The sequence below is a fragment of the Chinchilla lanigera genome, unplaced genomic scaffold, assembly GCF_000276665.1.
Source record: "Chinchilla lanigera isolate Chin_1 unplaced genomic scaffold, ChiLan1.0 scaffold00021, whole genome shotgun sequence".
NCBI classification, from domain to species: Eukaryota; Metazoa; Chordata; class Mammalia; order Rodentia; family Chinchillidae; genus Chinchilla; species Chinchilla lanigera.
In genome coordinates, this window is record NW_004955422.1 from 15,197,794 (window position 1) to 15,220,758 (window position 22,965).

A 22,965-nucleotide genomic window follows, 5' to 3' on the forward strand; every position below is an offset into this window, starting at 1 on the left:
GTCAACAGTCTGACCTTGAGCAAGTGACCTTAACCTTCCTGAGCCTCAGGGGCTGCTCGTGACAAATGGGTGTGGAGATTTTTCCTTGATATAAAAAAATGCTGAGGGCAGTGTGAAGGCAGGAGCAGAGTCTGGAAAGCTCTGCTTGGCAGGGTAGAAGGGGTTTGGTGATTGATTTTTTCTTATCTCTGTTTTCTAACTTTTTCTACAAAATACACATGCTGAATGCATAGTCTTTTTTTTTTCAAGACAGGGTCTCCCTGTGTAGTTCAGGCTGGCCTTGGGTTCACTATGTAGGCCAGGCTGGCCTTGAACTTGCAGTGATCCTCCTGCCTCAGCCTCTCGAGTACTGGGATTACAGGTGTGTACCACCACACCCGGCTGCATAGTCTTTATAAAGTATAAAATATATTGTGTTTTACAATGTCAAGGGCCTGAGTCCTCTGTGCCCTTGTCCATTTCACCCCTAGGTACCAATTCCCCACAATGAATGTATTTAGTCATAAACATATCCTAATCAAAAATTTAAAATATAAAATAGCAAATAAAAAGTTAATAAAACTACAGGATGTGGATATGAACTTCTCACTTTACTGGATAATAATTAATCATATTTGCCAGGAGGAAAAAAATTTTTTTTTTGGTACTGGGAATTGAACACCCGACCTTGGGCTTGCCAGGCAGATGCTTACGCCCCTGAGCTATATCCCCCACCCCAAGGAGGAAAAAATGACTATTTGTGAATTTTGGGGGTAAGATAACTGTGCCCCAATTTAGAGTCATGTTTTAATGTTTTTTTCCCCTTCTCTACCCCCTCTGCTCCCAGGTGTCCTCTTCTCCCTATGGCAAGTGCAGTGCCTGGGTGGGTGGTTCCATCTTGGGCTCCCTGTCAACTTTTAAGGACATGTGGGTCACCAGAGGTGAGTACAGGGATGTTGGCTGCTCCATCATCAATAGAAAAAGCTTCTAAGTTGGGGCTTTCTGGGTCCCACCACCTTTGCCATCAACACTGAATCCAGGCCAAGCTTCAGCTGAACCGATCAATGTCCAGGATCAACTCACCTGCAAGGCCCCTATTCCCCAATGTCAATAAAAATGCAATAGGAATGATTGTGTCTCTGTGGGTTCACAGCATCTAAGGACTCACACAACATTAGTATAGAGGGGATTTCTGGTCCTCCCCATGCATCAGTCAGGATGGCTCAGTGACACTGCTGCAGTGACAAACATCCCCAGATAGAAGAACCATGGACAGAGTCTGTCTCTCACTCCTGCTTTCTGTCCCTTCAAAAATGACACACCCTTCCTGCATCATTCCACTCCAAACCTACTGGCAGAGTAGATAGACCAGCTGGGACACTGGCACTCATGGTGGGTGTCTCAGTGCATTTTCAGTTGCTGTAAAACATACCTGAAATCTAGCACTTTAAATTATAGAGGTGTATTTAGCTCACAGTTCTGGAGGCTGAAAGTCCAAGAGCCCAGTGCTGGCACCTGCTGAAGACTTCTTGTTGCATCTCAATATGGTGGAGGGCAACAGAGGGTGAGACAGGGCAAGCATGCTAGCTCAGATCTCTCCTCCTCTCTTGTAAAGCCACTAGTGCCTCAAATTCCCAGCCTCATGACTTCATCTAATCCTGATCACCTCCTAGTTCCATTAATATGTGGATTGGGGCACTAAGTTCCCTACACAGGAGCTTTTAGGGGACCCAGTCAAACACCATGGCAGGGATTTGAGCATATGAATCTTCTAGTTGTTCTTATATCAGCCACTAAGTGCTCCAGCTCAGAAGAAATATAGGCCATGTCTCACAATGAATTATCTACACAGACAGGTCTCTCTCTCTCTCTCTCTCTCTCTCTCTCTCTCTCTCTCTGTGTCAGTCTCTCTCTCTCTGTCAGTCTTTCTCTCTCTCTCTCTCTCTCTCTCTCTCACACACACTCACACACACACACACACACACACACACACAGAAGAGCCCAGTGTGTACCTTCTTGTCATAGGACTGGCATGTTCATGTGAAGAGAGACACAGGTTGATACCTAGAGCGTACACCTTGCAGAGGTATGGCATCCTTCATAGAATTTATTCCTCATGAGACTGAGTTTATTAAAGCTGATTTCATGGTGCAAGAGCTGTAGGTGAGAGTGGCTCATTCAGTGGATTGAAGTTATTTAAGCAGCAATGGGGAGCTTAAATCTGTAAATTATACCTAGGGAGAGTGCTGGGTGAGGGCAGAGGACAAAGGAGACAAACAGACCAAACATGCAACAGAGATACAGGGTCCTACATGGGAAGCATGGGTTTTCAAGGTGGTGGGGTACAAGGCACAGGGCCAAACAGTGGTGTATTCCCTCTCAGACACTGCCTGGTGACATTCTGGAATAAAGAAGGAATAAATTCTGAGAGATTTGAGAGAGAACACCAAAAACTAGACAGTTAACTATAAAGTTACTAGAAAAAAACATCAGATGACCAGTAAAAATTGAATTTCAGAAATACAACAAATAGAGCTGGGCATATGGTGGTGCACTTCTGCAAACCCAGCAATGAGGCAGGAGGTTCCCAAATTGGAGCCTCAAATTTCAAAATTTATCTCAAAATAAAAAATAAATAAGTCTCAAAAATCTGTCTCAAAATAAAAAAAATAAATAAGTTCTGAGGATGGCGTTCCATATGAAGGCAATCTCCAGTATTGCTCCCCTAAAAGGAATATAAAAAATAAACTTTTAGTATAGGCACATACAAAAGGCTGCCTGGATTTTGAGCTGCTAAATCTGGCAACCCTCCCGCAATGAAAAGAGGCTCGGGTCCATATCAGAGTTTGACTGCATAATAGCTCCAAAAGACAAGGGACTAAAACAATGATGAAAAAAGGAAGGGATACTTTGAAGCTAAATTGCATAGTTCCCCCCATTTTCCTCGGATCCCACCTGCACCTCACTGCCCCTGACACCTCACACTCCAGACGTCCCTCACTCTCTCCACATGCCAACCATTGCGCTGGGATAGGTGGCTCTGTCTAATGGGACAGTGGAAATGTTAAAAGGCTGTCCAACAGATTGAATGCTACAAAAAAAAAAAAAAATTCCAAGACAGGCAAAAACTCTGCCCATTTGTATTTCTATGTTCTCTCTAGAAAAATAAATAAAAATTTTTCTGCGGGATGAATAAAAAAAAACACCAAGAAAAAGAAGCAACAATGAGTTTAGCTGCTAGGCCAAATTCAGAGGTACAGCTAAGTGATTTTTAATAGAGTTCAAAAGAATTCACAACAATATAAACAAAAAGCTCAGATGATCCTGAAATGGAGGGAGGAGGGAATGAGGAAGAAGGTGAAACTGTAGAAAATATGAGCACTGATGAACTCTACATGCTGACAGAAGTAAAAAATTGAGCTGTGCACATTTCTAGTTTCAGGACAACAGGGCTCTGCACCTTACCGACCCAAGCTGAACACCGAGGGGCTGGTGACTCCTGGCAAATGCTTACCTGCATTTTTTCCCCAAGTCCTTCGCCTGCCCCTGGTGAATCAGTCAGGGGAAAGGTGACAGTCTAGAAGCCACTGCTATGCTTATTTGAAAGTAATATTTCTATCAGGAGCACGTCATTATAGATGTCAAACATTGAGTTTTAATTTTTTCTTTGAGTCATCAGATGTTTTTAATTTTTTCTCATCTGTAAACAAGTATTATTTCAAGACTTGTGGAAATATTAGCAAATTTTCTTGCTATTGTCTTTCCAGCAGCTCTTCTCCCAGTGAAGGGCAGCCAGGGAGCATTCCCCACTGCACAGATTTGTGGGCTAAAACCCGCACTGACACTCACTGTCTTGATTGTACATTTCATCTTGCCAGTGGTAGTTAAGTTCATTTTGGCGAGAATCGTCCGCTGAACCCTAGCCAAAATAACTCTGTCACGTAGTGGGCCCCTGTTTTGATTTAGAACTAAAATGTCTCCCAAGTGCTTCATGTGTTTGGGAGGTGATTGGACGTGGGGTGCTGTATTCATTAGTGGACTGATCTATGGTGAGTTCAGAAGCTGAATGTGCTGTTGGGAGGCAGGCCCTGGTGAGAAGAAGTGGGTCCAGGGGGCAAGACCCGGAAGAGTGTGTTCTTGTCTCTGGCTCTTTCCTTCTTCCTCTGCTTCTGGGCTGCCCTGGCTTTCCTCCACCATGCTGTGTCTGCTTTGGAGCCCGCCAACCATGGTCTGGAACTGTGAACCAAAATAAAGCTTTCCTCCTTTTAGTTGTGGGTATCAGGTATTGTGCCCAGTGATGAGAAATGACGAAGATAACCCCTGTTTAGCTTTGAGGTGGGCCCTGAACAGGTGGGGAGGCTGTGTGCCGGATGACACCACAATAGTCACCCAACTATGCGGCTCCACAGTGCTCGCTGTATAACGAGGTAATTTCCTGATAAGGGTGCGCTAGGAGCAGAGTACACACATCTTTTTCAAAGAACCCTTCTTGCCTTTGGTCCTGCTTTTGCCGTTTTAGTTAGAGCCCAGTAAAACCAGTAGCCTAGCACAGGAGTTTGACAACAGCCTGAAGTTGTCCAGTGCTCCGTGAGTAACCCCAGATAAACTTAGTCACTCACCAAGCTGGACTCGTCCTAGTCATGCTTCGGATTGCTGATGCCCTCTCCGTTTGGAGGCAGATGTTTCTTTTATGTTTCTCTGGGAAATTCATACAACTTACATAAACCAGGAGACTTTAAGAAATAAACTCTAAGCTACAGATAAATGGATAATGGAATCTAAAACAGAGGAACCTGAACTAAAATGTTAATATTCTGAATTCTGTACTGTATGTATTAAATTTCAAAATTTGTTGAATAATTTAAAGATCACCAGTAGCAAAGTAGTAATAAAAGGAACATGACCCATAGGTGAACACGATAAATCAGAATGCCACTTAAATAGTGCTGGAAAAAATGTTCAGGAAAGAAAAACAAGAAAAATTAATTCCATATCGGATTAGGTAAGAATAGCTGAAGGAATTAATAAACCTGAAAGTTAGAGAATGCAAATAAGATGAGAAAATTAAAGAACAAAAGATTTAAGATCACTTACAAAGAATAACGACAATCAGACAGACAGCAGCCTTCTCAACATTAACAGCAGAAGCCAGAATATAATGGAATGATGGTGGAATTGCGCCTGCCTGGCAAACACAAGGTCCCAAGTTCGATTCCCAGTACCAAAATAAATAAATAAATAACTCTGAAAACTATAATGGAATAATGTCCTTGAAATGGGAGAGGGGAATAATAACTAGCCTAAAATCCTGTGTCCAGTTGACTTTGAATAATGGGCTCAGAAACACAAAAGACCCAACTAAGGGCAGAATAAAGACATTCTCAGATAAAGAGTAAAAGAGTTTATCACTGGCAGACCCTTGCTTCAAGGAAAAAAAACCAAACAAAATACCCAACTCAAACTACACTGAATTTAAACTTGAATACAGGACAAAAACCGTTGACAATATAGGAAAGGAAGTTTGGCATTAAGGTGTTCTATAAGCCTAGTGTAGGTAGGGATATTGAGTTGATTTTGGACTTTGCTAAGTTAGGAAGCCTGTGAATATTTTGTAGTAATCACTGAAAATGAATAGAGTACACAGCCTCTAAATCAACGGTCATGAGCGGGTAAAAAGAAAAGTGTCAGGAAAGCAAAAGATATAAGAGCCACAAAGCAAGGAGTTAGAAACATGCCAGTGATCACAATAGAATGCATGTTCTACTTAAATGCCTTTTGTGAAGACACTGGCCCCCTTACAGCAAAACTGAGCTCTTCTGTTCAGACACAGACCGACCATACCCACAGCAAAGTCCAGTATAATTTCTACCTGGACCTCTTCAGATAACTTTACTGACCCTTTTTCAAGAACAACTTGACTCTTTAAACTATGTATTTGCATAACTTTGATGAAAAATAGATTGTAAATAAACTTTTAAACACTAATAAGAAATTGAAAAATTCATAGTTGCAGTTGGTATTTTGAATGCACATCTCTTGGTAATTGATAAGACAAGTAGGAAAAAAATCTAATAAAGATATAACAGATCTGAACAGCTCAAGACTTGTAGAAAGTGATTATGCATGAGATCTAGTCTCTCCTTCTGAACATACAGCACACTTCCATCTCTAGATTAGGATGGCTGAGGCTTTGGGTTTAATCAATGAATAGGATGAGAAAGGAATAGTGCTCACTACTGTCAGGGTGGCTCTGCACACCATCCATGTGCAACTCTCTGCTGGTGCACTCCCTCCCTGCTATATAGAGTGACCTTTGCCATCCATTTGTCTTGAGCCTCCTAAGCAAGCATCTAGCATGGAGTCATACCCCAGCCTGACACCAATCCTTTTAAACACCCCATCCCCAGAACTGCAAAAAGCAAAAACAAATAAACAGATCCAAGTCATTCCTATAATGCTTAACACTATTTCCCACGTGGAGGGCACAAATGGATGGCAAAGGGTAAACTGAGGCTTGGTATCATCCTCTGAGTCCTAAACCCAGCAAGACCTCAATATTTTAGTTTTATAAGATAATCAACCACATGCAGCCCTTTCTTATTATAAATAAATTTGAACTGAATTTTTAAAAATCATTTGGGAACTAGAGTAACCATATGTGATACAACATACAAAAACCAATCAGAAAGTATCACCGGAGGAAAACAACAAATGTTACAACTATCTAGAGGGGAAAATTGAGCAAAAAAATTGTAAGACTTACATTAAGAAAACCATAAACTTCTACTGAAGTGCTAGGGAAAGCGTGAACTAGGAGAGAAACTGTATGTTCACAGAAAAGATTAGACATAAAAGCAGCTCTGCAGGGTGAGCCAGAAATCAGTACAACCTAATCAAGTCTCAGCGAGATGTTTTGATGGAGCTGCCAGGATGATTCAAGGTTGCTGTGGAAAAGGAAATACAGAAAATACCAAGAAGTACCTGGCAAACATCTCCACAAGGCACACAGGCAGCACCCTTCCCACCGGCCACAAGCCCCTAGGATGCAGCCCAGCTACACCTTGTCATTAGGAGCTTCCCAGCCATGATCAGGACTGGTCCCATCCATTAAGACCTGGGACTCAGCATGTCTAGATAGGCACAGTTTCTTTACTGTGTAGTGCTTTTTCCTTTCTGGGTTTTCTGTGATTTAGGTATATGTGACCTGGCTATAGCATCTCAGCAGAGTAACACCCAAGCTACGCAACTGAGACTCAAATCTGGGTTATGGCAGCACTGTCCATGGGAGAGCTAACCGTGTAGATAAAAGATTGGGGTTACTCGTAACCATGAAGTTATTGTGATGAACTCCATCCATGGACTCATTAATTGGAAAAGCAAAAAAAAATCTCATTTTTACTTAATCAGGTTTGTGAAGCTGATTCTTCAAAGCTGGCAAGATCTGGGACATGGCCTTAGGGTTGGTCTCAACACTTTCTCAATCAGTTTATTGGAACTCTTAACTACACATGTAGTTATAAGCGCCAGTGCATCTTTCCAGATTACTCAGCTTTAGGATATGACTGTTCCTGAGGGCTGTATCTCACTGGGTCCTCTCTCATTCTTTCCTTCACCCAAAAAGGTCCACTGTTCCAGGGTTTCATTCCGGTGGGAAGTTGAGGTCAGGAGGACCTATGTTTGAACCCCAAGTCTGGCACATTTTAACCCTGAAGTTTTAGGCAGTTCATTTGTCTTCTTCAAGTCTCTATGCTGTCATCTATGAAAAGATTTTTTAATGAAAGGACCCGTGCCAGATCCCTAATACCTGCCTGGGGCAAAGTGGTGCTGGCTGTGCCATTGATGTCTTTACTACTGGCACCAAAAGTCTACACTGGCTCATTAAAGAAGCATAATTACCAGTATACAATGGGTGGTTTACACTGAGGACTCTGGAGTGAGTTTCTTCTACTTCAAACAGTAATCAGTTATCCTAATAGCCCAATAAACCTAACCAGAAGCTGAAAACTACTTCATTAAAAGCCAGTTAAGAGATTGGGGTAAATAGCTGTGAGTCCAGCCCCAAATAACATCTCTGTTCTGTGAGATGGGCCTCACCGATGGCTGAGTTTCCAATCCCAGCCCAGTGTGCAGCAGCCACGAGCACCTCAAATTCCAGGGATAAACACTCCTCAAGAGGTCAGCCTGACTTCAGGTCTCCAATGAGGGTTGCGTTATGCTCCATGCCTGGAAACAGCAGTGAGGGACTGTGGTAGGACAGCTCAACTGAGGCCATTCTGTCACTTCTAGGACTTCCTGATGCAATTGTACTTTCAATTGCAGCATCTCTCTGAACACAGAGGATACCACTGTCTCTCTGGTGTAGCCTCTCGGACCTACTTGGCCTGTATCTTCAGGGATGGCTGCTCAGGAACATGGTGAAAAAAATAAGGACAGTCTAAGAGTACTGGTTTCAATTCTCCATTTTTACCATTCATCCTCCCATCATCTGCCCAACCATCCTTCACCCATCATCTCTTCAATTTTTCAGACAACCATACAGCCAGTCATCCACACACCTATCCATTCAACCATCCTTTGTTCATTCATCCATCCATCATTCAACATTTATCCAGCCATTGTCTGTCCAATCATTCTTCATCCATTCATGAATCATCTCTCCCACCATTCATACAGCATTCAGAATCCATACAACCATCCATACACACAACCACCCATTCATCCAACCACCATTTGTCCATCCACCCATCATCTTTCCAACTATCCATCATCCATCCAACCATCCACCTTTCATTATCCATCTACCCATAATCTGTCTAACCACCCATTATCCATCCATCCATCCATCCATCCATCCATCCGTCACCTCTCCTACCACCCATTCATCCTTTTATCCATCCAATTATCTATCTATCTACCTATCTATCTAATCTATCATCTATCTATCTACCTATTTATCTATCTACCATCTATTCCTCATTCATTAAATCCTGAATTCCTACTGTGCAGGTGGTTTACTATCAAATGATCTACATTTGAAGTTTAGTTCTATCAATAATGTAAACCTAAATAAAATTTTAAAACTTTCTTATAGTGCAGTTTCATCTTTAAACAGGAGAATAATAATCTGTCAACCAAAATTCCAGAGAAAAAAGTTCTCAAGGGAAACAAATGAATGTATCTGGGATTGCATGACTGGAATTTTCAAATCTGAAGTGTACATGCCATGGTAAACCATGGTGGGTGGCACACTGTAGATGTACCCAGGGAGGCAAAGGGATAACAGGGCTTCCAAGGCAAAAAGAAGTTTACATAAGTTGTTTTGAAATAACCCTTGGCTTTGAGGATCAATAATAAGAGTAGTGACAATCTATAGTGCATAGGAATTGGTGGGTAGATGTCCTGGGTGGGTGGGTTTTGTGAAAGCCTGTGGCTCTTTACATAAAGTTATGGTTTGCTGAATCTCTTGGAATAGTGCCTTCTATCAGGTAAATTGTGCATAAGGACCCTCCCTTCATAATCCCCTAGCTCCACTTAGTATGGTTTTGACATAAGTGACTCCATTTTGATTCTAATGACTTTCACAGATTCAAAGAGTCAGTCTGTGTGAGAGACTTAGAAAAGTGAATAATAGGTGCTCAATATGTTCGCTGTTGTTATCATTGCTGTTAGATATTCACCAAGATGTACTGTAACTGAGGATGATTCAGTTTTAGAAATAGGAATAGAAAAGTTCTGGGCTTGTGAGAAACCCTAGGGAGGCTTTGTGGAGTTGGCAGCAAACTCAGGAGTCACAGAATAGTGAAATTTGTTCAGATTTCAGGGGAAGAAAAGCTTAACTTTGGAACCTAGTAATTCAGTGTTTCCGGAGGAACTCTTTTAAAATCCTACGTTGAAGTAAGGACAGTACTGAGATCTTACTCATGTAATTAATTTCTGTTAGAGTCATTGCTGACGTGGTAATTTTTTAAGCAAAGTATGACACAGTGTTAAACTACAGAGATCCTAGAGAAAAAGATTTGTTTAACACACTGAAAGTGATTTTCAATACTAATATTGCAGACAGCTAAGTTAGGTAGAAGTATAGGTAATCAGACGGGGATAGGCCCTCCAAAGAGTCAGTGCAAAACATAAGAACACATTACAGCTGTGGTGGGAGGTGCATTCATTGAAGGCCAGGCCTCAAGTAAAGATGGAATGACCATACCTACATACCTCCCCAAGGGATAAAGAATATAACTGATATTAACTGGTCCAAAGAAAGTCTAGATAGACATCAATCACCCAGGAATGTGACCGGGACCTTGTAACTCATCTCTTTCAAAAAAAGTCCTTGTTCTTTCCATGTACACTTGCTACATGACTTATTTCCCTACTGGATCAATATTACCTAAGCGGCTACACTTACAATCTTCTTGGTTGATCACAGTTTTGTCCCATGTTGTACGCATCTCATGAGTTTGCACTCACCTCATGATTTTGCTCTATAAAACTTCCTCTGGAAAGTGGGGTCCATCCATGACAACCCACTTGGGCCCCCCCATCTCTCAGGAGCTATCTCTCCCAATAAAATTTTTCTACTCTTAACTTCCATTGTTCCTTGGGATTTGTTCTTTGGTTTTGGGGACCACTAACTTGGCGTATCTGACATAGAGCAGGTTGGAAGTTGTATTTCCCTTATATTATTTGAAGGTCCTCTATCACTAAAACTAATTGTTTTCCTGAAATGTAGTACACAAGGAAACCCTCAATTGATGTGTCTCCAGAAAGCCCAGCCAGCTTTGAAGGTAGCTGCCAACTCTGCCCATGGTCATTCTGCATCTAAGTCTCTCAAGCATTGGGCTTGCTTGTTCATAGGAGACTGTGGCGTCTGGGACTGTGAGAGTCCTTTAGAAAGAGGGGCATAACATAAGAAAATAGACCATCTAGAAATAAAAGTAATTCAAGGCAACTGGCTTGGGAAAAAATGTGGAAACCATCCACTTTGCCACCTGCCATCCAAGCGCTGAGCACTGGCTACCAGACCCAGCAGCTGCATGACGGGCAGGGGAGGCATAGTGCTGGCCACCCCAGCAGGGTCTTGTGGGCACCACAGTTACAGGATTGCTACGGGCTTGGGCTCAAGTGGCCACTGTGCAGCCTTCTGGTGAGGTAGTAGCCTGTTCTTTAGTGAAATCTACATGAGTTCGGTGTGGTGGCGCACGCCTGTGATACCAGTGCTCTGAAAGGTTGATGCAGGAGGATCGCTAGTTCAAACCAATCCTCGGCAATTTAGAGAGATGCTATCTCTAAACAATAAAAAAATAAAGGACGGACTGGGGATGTAGCTCAGTGCGAAGGCCATGAGTTCAATCCCCAATATTTTAAAAAAGTCAACACAGTATAACAACAAAGCGCTGGTTCTCCTCCTCTCAAACATCTCTGCATTTCTAGGGGAGGATGGGATACGGGAAGGAGACTTCCAGTCCTACGGTCACATCTCCATTCTGAGCCCACCTTGGTCACCAGTCCCTGTGATGCTCTGTGTTCATCCTAACCCTACTCATATTCATCACCTTCTTTCAGCCTGCCTCTATCTCTGTCTGCTGTGGTTTGGATGTGGTCAGGCCCATAGGTTCATGTGTGAAGCCTGGTCTCCAGAGTGGCAACGTGGTAGATGGTGGGACCTTCAGGAGCTGAGGTCCAGGGGATGTCCAAAGGTCACCGAAGGTATAGTGTACCATCAGAGGGAATACTGAGAGAGAGAGAGAGAGAAAGAGAGAGAGAGAGAGAAAGAGAGAGAGAGAGAAAGGATGAATAAAAGAGCTTGACCCTGAATCTGTCTCATTGGCTTCCTGTTTTGTCACATGAGCTTTTGTTTTTGCCATTTGCTGTGCAGCCCTTGCTACAGCTGGAAGTAAGTGGTTAGGACTTTGAACCTCCCAAATTGAGCATAAATATGCTTCTGTTCTTTATAGAGTTAGCCTGCCCGGGTTTCATTATAGAATCACAAAGTGGACTCATCAGTGGCCCTATATTTGTCCATACATCTAACCCTGCCTCTGCCCTATTTCTCCTAGGGGTGCTGTTATGTCGAGTGCAAGACTCTAACGGTGATGCTCTCAGCCAGCATGAGGGGGTGGTGAGAGCCAGTGGCTCCCACATCCCATGTGCTTAGGGACCCCCGGAGGGCCACACCTTATATTTTTGAATCAGGTAAGGAACTGCAGTGGCTGCAGTGGCTGGTTGGGTCACACTGTGGAGATCGCCACCATGATCATTTCCTGTGGGCCTCTATCTTGGTCCTTATGGTTACACTCAGAAAGCCAATTCCTGTTTGTCTCTACCTTGACAGCAGGGAGTATTGTGTAAAGTTTTACAGCTTTTTAGAAATGTATTTATTAATCATGATTATGCAATGAAAAAAGAAGCATTGTTATGTTTATTTAATGGACGGACTTCATCCATTGAGCAATGGTATTTTTAAGGTGCTCAGAGAGAGGGTGGGAAATTCCAGAACTGTGGTCCCCAACCCAGCGTTTCCTAAGAACTGGCGCTTTCTGGGTGAGCCCTCTTAGCACATTCTCAGCCTGTTCAAATCTGGCATGGCGGTCTTCATCTCTGGTGCACCGCACCACCAGCAAGACCCCATTTGCAATAGCCCTGGGTCAGTGCCCGGCGTGTTACTACTGGCTGCATCAGAAGATGACCCTTTCTCTTCTGCCTGGTGAATTTGGACAAAAGCTCACATCTGCTCCAAGTGACACTGTGTGCCATGTTCCGCAAGGCTCTGAGCAGCACTTGCAAGTCTATGATGACAGTTTGCAAAGATGAGTGGCCAGAGCTTGTGTCTCAAAAAAAGTTGTGATTCTGACTCTGTTCTGTTAATTCTGCACTGAATTCAGAATTTCAGAGAAAATGACTACATCCTTATTGCACGGCCTGTCTTTCTCTAAAGACATTGCATACTGAGTTTTAACTCACAGGAGCCAATGAAGTTGATGATCAGGCAAAAGGGCATCTGCACTCCCATGCTAACTGCAGCATCATGTACAATAGCTGGGTCATGGAAGCCACCAAAGTGCCCATCGGTAGGAGAGTGGATAAAGAAAATGTGGAATTGTATACAGTGAGATTCTACTTGGCCTTTAAAAAGAAAGCAGTCCTGTCATTTGTTGACGGCATAGACAAACCTAGAAGATGTGATGCCAAGTGAAATAAGCCTAACACAGGGAGACAAGCACGGCATGATCTCCTTTATATACGGAACCCAACCCAATTTAACCCATAGAAACAACAGAAAGGAGGTAACCAGGGGCTAGAGTGGGAGTAGTTGATCTTCTATGGCTCTTGGTGGAACTGTCATAGCATTCAAAGCGGAAGCAGAGAGAGTGGTGTGTGTGTCAAAATGGTGCAGTTAATGACATGATAATTCTAGTGGTCATTGCTGGAGACCACTAGGCACATGCCTGGGTACTTCCTGTGTCTGAGCTAGGTTATCTGTTACTTTCTCCCACTGTATTTAGACCTGGATATCTAGGACGGGGGTTAAAGTTTAACTCAGAAGGTGGATCTAACCCAGAGAGGTAGGCCCTCACTTCTCTCTCCACTTATTTTAGCTATCTCTGCATCATGACCACAAACAAATGTATTAAAAATTATTTTTTTCTGCCATATATCTAAAAACAAACAAAAGGTCTATGAGGCAAGAGGGGCTTAAATCCCTGTCCACTTGTGATTTGTAAGTTCTGTGGGCCCCAGCTGGCATCCCAGAATGTTGGAAGGATCACCTTACCAGGAGTATGTGGTTTCTGAGAATGTTTCTGAACAGCTCCATAATCTGTTCTGCCATCTGGAGTTTCAGATTCTGAGTCTCATGACACATTGCTAACCTGAAGCCATGTTCACTTTCGATTCATTTTCACAAATTCAGTGACTTGTTTAATAAACATCCACTGAACCATTCAGCAGGCCCTGTGCTAGGAGCTGGGAGAGCCATAATGTCTACCCAGAGGAGGTCAGGCTCTGCACAAGGGGGAGAAGCCACAGAGGTCAAGCCATTGCCCCACAGGGTTATGGAAGACGTAACAGGAATTTTGCACCAGTTGATGAAAGAGGAAGAGGCAACCAATGCCCCAGAAATCATATGAGCACCTACAGTGGCAGATTGCAAAAATAGACAGATTCTTCCCCTGCCACCATGAGATGGGACTACTCTATCCCTAGTCTATGGGTTGGTCACTTGGCCAGCTTAGGTTCATGAGATGTTAATATACATGGTCATACAGAAGCTTGAAAAGTGCTCACCCACTGGGCTTGTGCTCTTCTGATCTTGGAAAGGTAGCTGCCACCATACCCACTGGCAGATGTACTTAGACCATAAGTGACATGTCCCAATAACCTCCATTAACTCCAGCTGACCATGAGGCAATCAATAGCCAGCTGACAAATAAGAGCATGGACCCATTGACCATCAGATGGCACAAATGAATAAATAAACCCAGGTGAGACCAGCAGAAGAGTCACCCAGCTGGGCCCAGCCCAATCGTTAGGCCACATATCATGAGCTAATAAATGACTATTACTTTAAGCCACTAACTTATGGGGCTGATCTACCTACTCTGAGCTCAGAGTTCCATGAAGCCTCCAGGTGGAGTTAGTTGCTAAAGAAATAGAAGAAATTTTGCCTGAGTCAGGGAGCTAAGGCTTCACATTTTTTGGAGCTGCAGACTCTACAGGTGCTAGTCTTTGGGTTCTGTCTCTTTGATCTAAAGGGATCAACAGTGTCTAAAGCCCCAAATACCCCTAATGCAAACCATTCTTGAGAGAGTGAGAGGTAACCTTTGCTGGAGACATTTCCATCATGGCCAAGGACCAGGGCTGGTAAAAGGTTATGGCTGTGAGGCAGGGATACTGCTGGCAACAACCCCATTGTCTCAGTGTAATTCAGAGGCTGGTGGCTTTGAAAGGATGCTGGCTTGTTGTCATACAGATTGGTGTCAGTTCCAGCTCTGCCACATGATCTTGGACAAGGTGCTCCACCCTGATTCAGAGCACATCTCCTCCCCAGCCACATGGGCTGGTCATACTATTCCAGGGACGTGGGGATGAGGGATGAACAGATGCCAGCCAAGCCTCAGCACCTAGGCAGGTCTAGCCACTACCCACCAGCACCTCTGCTTTGGGTTTGCCACTGTCTGTGAGATATTATTAGCAAGGAGCAGAGCCTCAGTGATGCTGATGCTTGCCCATGCTTCAGATCATCCAGTAAATCCAGATGTTGTCAGAGGCTCTTCTGTCATGTTCCTCTTCCATGCTTTCTGGATCTCCAGGTCTCCTTGAAGAACCTCACCATCCTCTGTCTCCCATCCTAGCCAGGACATGTCCTGCTGACCTGTGACACAGAAGCTATTTGCCACATCCTACCCTCAGTCCTCCCCTCTCTGGGTCTTGCCAGACCCTGTGGTAAGGTGGGAAGAGAAGCCAGTCAAAGGAGGCCAGCAAAGGCTTGAGCCCTTGGGCTAGCAGTTTCACTCTCTGCAAGTTGGTGGGTGGAGGCTGGAGCTTATCCCACTGGAAGCAGCTAGATGTTCCTTAGTGGAGGGGGAGTGCAGAAGTCTCTGCAAGGCCACCCTGGGATGGCCAGCAAGCCCATACTGAGAAAAGAACAGGGAACCAGGAACCAGGAGGCCTGAGTTCTGTACTTGGCGTGGTCACTCTAGGCCATTCCAAGACCACAGCTGCTCTAGGGTCCCTTGTACTGCTGCTCAGGGAACTTTCTTTTGGGATTGAGACACACTCACTGCAAAAGAGACATGCTTGTCCCCCATAGGATCTGGGAACAGACTGCATAAAGCAGCAGCTACGACACAGGAGCATCTCTAGTCTGGTGTATTCTCTGTAGAATGTATGCAGATAGGTACTTTTCTCCACAAGACAGCTGTTTGTTTTATGGTGAAACACTTTACATTGCTCATAATTGAATTATACTCAGGAAGCTGCTCTCCTCATCAAGGGAGCTCCAGCTCCTGGCCCCCTGCCAGGGCTCCAGAGCAAGCGCATCTCCAGCTGAAGAGAGCAGGAGCGAGTGTCTCCAAGTGGCACAGCCCCCTCCAGCACACAACGACTGATGTCTATTTCTCAAAGCCCGTAAGGCAGAGATTTTGTGAGCAAGAGTGAGCGATATTGTTTAGAATTGTAGGGACTTTTATTTGTGGGCCTTGGGGGACAGTGGGCAGATGACTGGGAGTCTGGATGACCCCAAAGGGAGGGGAGGACCTGGCTTATTTTTATGATCACCATCTTCCTTCTTGCTCTCTTGTCTCAGAACCAGGCTGGGCTGGTTGTCGGGTAAAGGGAGGAGGAGGCCAGCTCTTGAAGTCTCATTTTCAGAGACTTGCAATCATCTAAATGGGGCCAACAGCTCCCACTGGGAGGACAAAGGGGTGTACCGAGGGTGGTGCAGGCTCTGTGGCCAGCTGGCACCGGTGCCGCCCAGTGAGCCCCCACAGGCCAGAAGAAGCCTGTTTCCTTCGCAAGGCGCTGATTAGGTCTGAGCAAGGGCATGACCATTTCCCCTGCGAGGCCGATTCAAAAATCAAGGCACATTTTTAGGAAGAGGATTAATTGCAGGCTGCTGGCTTGCTCTCTCCTCAGCACTTTTCCCCAGTTTCCTGCGAGACAAAGACTGCTCCCTCCCCCAGTGGGCTGAGGCAGGAGGGAAGCCCTAAGCAGTAAAGAGCCCCCAATCCACAAATGGACCTGGACACTCAGTGTGAGAACACAGACAGACCGGGACCCCACAGCAGGCTGGAGTCACAGGTGGGGAGACCCAAAAGGGGAGCACAGATGGGGAATACTGAGCGAAGAGTACTAGAAGCACTGAGTAAAGAGCACCAGGCCAGGGAATACCAGGCTGGAACCATCAAACATGGGGGTACCAGGTAGGGAGTACTGGGTTGGGAGGACTGAGTCAGGAGGCAACGGGCACCAGGCAAGGACCCCTGAGCTGGGGTGCACTGAGACTCTGTAAGGCCAGGGTTTTACCAGTGGCCTTCATGGGAGCAGCTAGCCACCCCACCTCCCAGCCCAGCATGTTTAGCCCTGACCTTGCCTCAGGAAGGCCCCTGTCCTGCCAAAAGCAGCACTCCATCTGGGACAGATGTCCACTGCACTGTTTATGTCAAAGGTCCAGAGATGAGTGCACCCAGCCCCTGGCTCCTTGTCCCTTGGTTCACGGAGCACACAGCCCCTCAAAGCTCTGGGGCATGCTGCTGCCATTCACATTGTATTTCATTTTCATAGCACAGAGTGATGAGCAAAATAATGGAGTAAGCCTTCATCTCCCGGACCTGTCTGTTTCTGGATAGAGGTTCACTGCTATGGAACAAATCGCCCCAAAATACAGCAGTTTAGAGCAGCAAACATTTATTAGGTCACAGTTTCCATGGATCCAACCTCTGGAATGGGCCAGCTGGGCAGCTGTGGCTCAGGGTGTGGAACGAGGTGGGTGGAGCCCTAAAGGCTGGAGAGATCAACAGCTGAAGGAGCTGAGTCCTCACTTTGAGGGCCAACTGCTGGCCTTGGAGAGGACATGAGCAAGAAATACAGCAGTGGGGTGAAAGCGGACCTGTGCTCCAGCAGTCAACCTGCCCTGACTTGGATCTGCTCCAACTCCCACTTCCAGGAAGCTTCCAAAGCTTCCATGGTGGCCAGGAAGCAGGATGGACAGTCACTGATGTCACTGCCTGGCTTGGCTTCCTTGTGGCCTGCCTGAGAGGCATCCCTGATGTCCACTGCAAATGCAGCATCTGAGTCAACACCTGAAGTGTGGGTTTGAGTCCTGGTTCTGCTTCCTGCTTGTCTTTAGAACTTCAGTTTTCCCATCTGTAATGCAGACATGGTGGTTCCTATTGTGGTAGATTGTGAGGAAGTTGTCACCCGTGTGGCTCTGTATGTGCAGGTGTGAACGGAATGAACACCTGACCCAGCTCTGGTGCTCTGATGTCACCCATGTGTGCTGTGGGGTGCCTGCATCCTCACAGGGGTCTGATCCCACAGTCGTGAGCCTCCCTGGGCCCACCTTTAAAGTTGGCTCCTCCCTCTCCAGCAAAGATGCAAGAGGAGCCTGGTTGTTAACTCTTGCCCCTCACACAGGGACCTGGGCACCTCTCCTTCCTCTCAGGTCTTATGTGGGGACACTGGCCAATCTGTCCATCCATGTGTCTTGGTTGGGGGAGCCCCTGTCTTCCTAGGGGACCCGGGGAAGATTGTGTTTTAACTTACCTTCCTCAAACTCCTGCTTATACCCCCTGACCTTGACGTGAGCCCGGGAGAACCCCACTGCACCAGGACCTCCCTGCCAGCAGGCTGAGGCTCTCAGGTCTGTGCATCGGCACCCAGCCCCCGTCCAGTGATCTTGTGGGCCGTGAGGGGACTTCAGTGTGCTCTGGGATCTCACATCCAGGGTGGACTTGAGCCTCGAACCTCTGCCCTGCTTGAACGTGGTTGGGTGAAGTCCAAAAAGCACAGGTATTTTGTTCAGTTCTGATTTTGAGCTCCCACTTCCTGAGTGGGAACCTTCCCACTTGTCCCAACACGAGGGACACTTTCCACAACTCCCTGACCCAGCTGCAAATGGTGTAACAGGCTGTGATGCCTGTCCTGGGGGTCACCATGCAGACTGGCTGGGTCCACCCTCCCCAGCCTCACCCGTGTCCCTGACTGGTCCACAGCAGCACACACTCTGGCTGTGTTCCTGGTGCCAAATCCCATGCCTGGAGCGTGGTGCTCCGGCCATGAATATTTACTGCCGATAATCTCCATCGACGTCAGCACAGTCCAAGTGGGTGCCGGATCTGCAGCCTCAGTTTGTTCCTTGGGCGCTTTAAAAATGCGGATTCTAGGTTCCCCGCCAGGATTTTGGAGCCCCTGGGGACGCTGCTCTTGTGAGGGGCACCTATAACAATGCTGGCTGTGGCTGGAATTCCTGCAGCTCCGAGCCAACCGGTAGGTGTCGCCCTGACACAGGTTGGCAAGTCCAACCGTTGTCCTTGCAAAGTTGGTGAAGGTCGACAGGTGTGCAGGTATTCCTGAGAGTCCTGGCCATCGCCCCCCATGTCACTTACTGTTATTAGTAATGTTGCCATGATGTGGAAATCCACACAGCAGAATTTGCTGAACACCTACTAAGTGCTAGGCATTCTGCTCAGCCCATAGTTGGGGAGTGGCGTTGGCCCTGTCCTGGGGTTTGATTTCCACAGTAATTAGTGGGTGAGCAATGACATGAGAGAGGCAGGCAGCTTTCACTCAGGGAACTCAGGGCAGAAGCCACCCAATCAGTGGGCTCAGGAGGACTCTCTAGGCTCTGAGGATCAGGTCCTATCAGGATACTTGCTGGTATGGTTGTAGACCCAGCCTTTGTCTCTTCTCTCAGCTCTGTCCAGACTTCTATTCACAGCTCTTCCATGAAGTCTCAGTTTTCAAACCATTTCAGGCTGAATTTGGTTTCCTGGGGGACCCTGGTGGACACAGCAAGTGAAACTGGTGAAATTGGTATTTCGGAACAACTTTCCTAGCAAGAACACGCCCCTCAAATGTGGGATGGGTGCGGGGAGGGGCCTGGGTGTGAGCTTCCATGTTCTTCCTGTTCCATGGACCTGGCAGGGGTCCTAAGAATGAAATAAGAGCTAGGCATGGTGGCGTGTGCTCGTGATCCCAGCACTCTGGGAGACTGAGGTAGGAGGAGTGGAGTTCAAGTCCATCCTGGGCAACTCAGTGACTTAGTGAGGCCCTGTCTCAAAATAAATAAAAAAGCACTGGAGGTGGAGCTCAGTGTGGAGGCCTGGGTTCAATCTTGGGGGATGCCTCACCCCACCCCATGCAGTGCAGGAAGGACAGAACTGGGAGCTCAGCAACCTTTCTACCCAGAGTGGCCCTGCAGTATGTCATCTTTCTAGAACCAGCAAGGGACACTGCTCGTTTCAGCAAACATGCTATGTTCTCTAGTAGGAAGTCTCAGGACAGGAGGCAGCCTTGGGTCTCTGTACCAAGCTGAGTTCCTGCCCAACCCTGGTCCCATCAGCGTCCTGCCTGGGCCTTGTCATCTGTATCCCCAGGGAAGATACTGGAGCTGTGGTTGGCTAGTCACTGTCCTGCACCCTTGATAGTTGTAGGAAATTAGCCACCAGAACACTATGGTGGGCTGGCCCACCTGTGAGGTGTCTCCAGCCGTGTGCTGGCCAGGGTCTGGATCCCTCTGTGGCCCGATACACAGACAACTGCAGTTTTGTATGATGATCCGAAGCCAGGAGCATCAACTTTCCACATGGGGGAAGCAAGTAGGTCTCCACCTTGGGCAGGGGAGCAAGAACCAGACACTCCACAGTTGAACTGTGGCTTCACCCATGAGATCTGCTGACTGGGCCCCTGAACCTCTTGGAGGCTCAGCCTTCCCATTTGCAAGCTGGCAGTGTCAGCTCTGGGGCATCCCAGAGACCGAGTCACTCAAGTACCTGGCAGTGCCTCTGATTCTTGGGAATAGTTCAATATTAGGGGCCCTGTTTGTCTTCTCTTCTTGAGGGAGAAGCTGTCCCCAACCAGTCAGCGATCACAGACACTCACACGGGCTGAGCCTCTGAAAAGACCCCAGTGCGTGAGAGGGAAGTTGTGTGTGATGATGACTGGAAGTTGCGTGATGTCACAGCAGCTGCTGACAGCCATCTGATTACCAGAGGGACAGACATGAGGGTTAGGCCCAGCGAGAAGACAGATCTTGCCACACTCTGCTCATGATGCCCATCTGTGGACGGTGCACTCAAGAGGCCAGCAATGCAAGTGACGTCAAAGCTGACGGGAAACCAATGGAAGAGGAAGGCCGGCCACACACTGAATCATGGGGAAGCTGCTGCAGGTTCTGGGCCTCCAAGGGACTCAGTTTCCCTCTGCACAAATGAGGCTTAGATCCCTAAGCCCTCATTCAGTTTTCTGAGATTCGGGAGCCAGGTATCAATCCAGAGGCCGTGGGGTGTGCTGGGCAGGGCGGACTAAGCTGTGGTGGGTGGGGTGGTGGGGAGCCCGAGGCAGGGCTGGTAAGTGCTTCTCAGGGGTGCAGGTCCGGCTGCAGTCCCACCCTGCCCCGTAGACAGCAGGATGGACAGAACATGAGAGAAGACACAGTGCAACTAGACTTGCAGTGAAGTACTCGGGAACCAGCATCCCTTCCGCAACCCCAGTGCCGCTGGCCACACGCTCTACCTGGGACATGTAACAGGCTCCAGCCTTTCCAGTCCTCTGATGCTCCTCTCTGCATGGAGTCCCTCCATTCAGAATCTGAGTTCCTCTAGCCAATGCAGTCAGGGGCACAGGTTCCAGAAGCCTAAACCATGGTCATCTGAAGTATCTGGATGTATGAGTGGGTGAGTGGATGGATGAGTTAATGAGCTGATGTGGCCAAAGCTGCTCTTAACAGGAAGACAGAATGAGAGTGAGCCCAAGGGTCAATGACACCATGCCATTTTGCAAGTTAGGGACCAAGGTTCCTGAAGACACGGTTATCACCTGGCGAGAGCCAGAATGCCCATGATGTCATGATGCAATGCACAATGGTGGTGTGATGGCTGGAATTTCTCCTCCTCAGGTTGTCCTCCAGCACAGTGCTGCCTTTCCAAGTGGGGTAAAGCCCAGTCCCAAGAGGAGGGATCAGGATCAGGCCATGTCCACCTGTCTGCATCAGCCAGAGTTCCCCACATGTCAGGCAGCTACCCTCTGGCCTACAACTAAGCCTTAGCACAGGGCATCTGAGGCTTCCTTGTCACTGCTTTGGATTCACTGACTTTCCCACTAACCCCTCCAGGGCACAGTGGTGAGGCCCAGGTCCAAGATGGCCCCTCTGTTCTCCTTAGCGTGCTGGAACACTAAGAGCTGCAGGGTACCAGCACTGGAAAGTGATGCCAGGAGAAATTGAGGAGTAGGGGGAGCCCGGCTCAGGGAAGACAGGTGGGGTGCACTGGCGGAGAAAGGGGGATGCAGGCACAAAGCTGACAGCTCCACCACTCTGAAGCAGCGCATGGCTTTAGACTTTGTTTCTCCACTTGATTCATCACTGATGAATGGGGAACAAGGGAACCAAAAGGCTGCTAAGAATAGGGGATAATGCTCAATGTACAGCCACTGGTAGCTCTCCGCTATTAAGGGCATGGGTACAGTGATTGGATGACACTGTTGGCTATTTGAAGCTGTGACCACCAGGTCTGAAGCCCACTGGCCTCCCATCTACTCTCCTCGCCCATTGCCAGAACTCGGCCAATACGCCTGCCCATCTGACCCTGGCCAGGGTACAGTGACCTCCCAGAGGCCTCTCTGCCAGCACTTGTGCTGAAGCATCTCAGATACCCAGACCACTTCCCCACACAAGTGTCTGAGGATTGGGATCCACAAGACCACTCAGCCACTGAAGACATGGAACAGACAGGCCTCAGAGACCTCATCTGTGCCCCGCTCCTGGCTCAGATGGCATCTGCAGCTGAGAGCCTGGGGGACACAGCTAAGCGCCATCGGGAGCTGGCAAGGGGTCAGTCAGAGGGGCCATCTGTCCCTCTCTGTCCTTGGGGAAGCTTTGGAGCGGCCGGTGAGCAGGACTGTTCAGCTGTCTCCTCTCAGGGGACACGTTCAGCATCAGCCTGGTAAGGCCGGGCTTCAGGGAACTTTCCAAATGGCTCCAACTGCAGCTGTGATGGGGCCTCCAGGGGAGCTGCAGGCCTTGGACTGAATTTTGTTTTAAAAGATGAATGTTTAATTGTTGAAAAGAGATGATCTCCCTGCACCTTCTTCCCCTGTCCCATCCACCCAGCCAGTGAGCCACTCCAGGCCAAGTCTCAGTGAAGAGGTCTCTGACCATGACTCTGACCCTGACCCTGGCCATGCTCTAACCTTAACCCTAACCTCCAGTCTGCACAGCCAGAAGGAGCTTTATGGGATCAGCTTGGGCAGCCTCTCCCCAGGCAGGCAATG

The 22,965-nt window shown here is 47.1% G+C and overlaps 1 protein-coding gene across 3 annotated transcripts in view; it reads left to right on the top strand.

Annotated features, from left to right (window-relative positions):
• The window catches only part of LOC102017580 (actin-like), a 42,820-nt gene extending 41,713 nt beyond the window's left edge, over positions 1 to 1,107 (top strand). For all 3 annotated transcript variants that reach the window (XM_013513883.1, XM_013513885.1, XM_013513884.1), the window contains one exon: positions 827 to 1,107. In XM_013513883.1, coding sequence (XP_013369337.1) covers positions 827 to 970 — 144 coding nt within the window. In that variant the 3' untranslated portion in view covers positions 971 to 1,107. The remainder of the gene's footprint in view (positions 1 to 826) is intronic.
• The last annotated feature ends 21,858 nt before the right edge of the window (positions 1,108 to 22,965 follow it).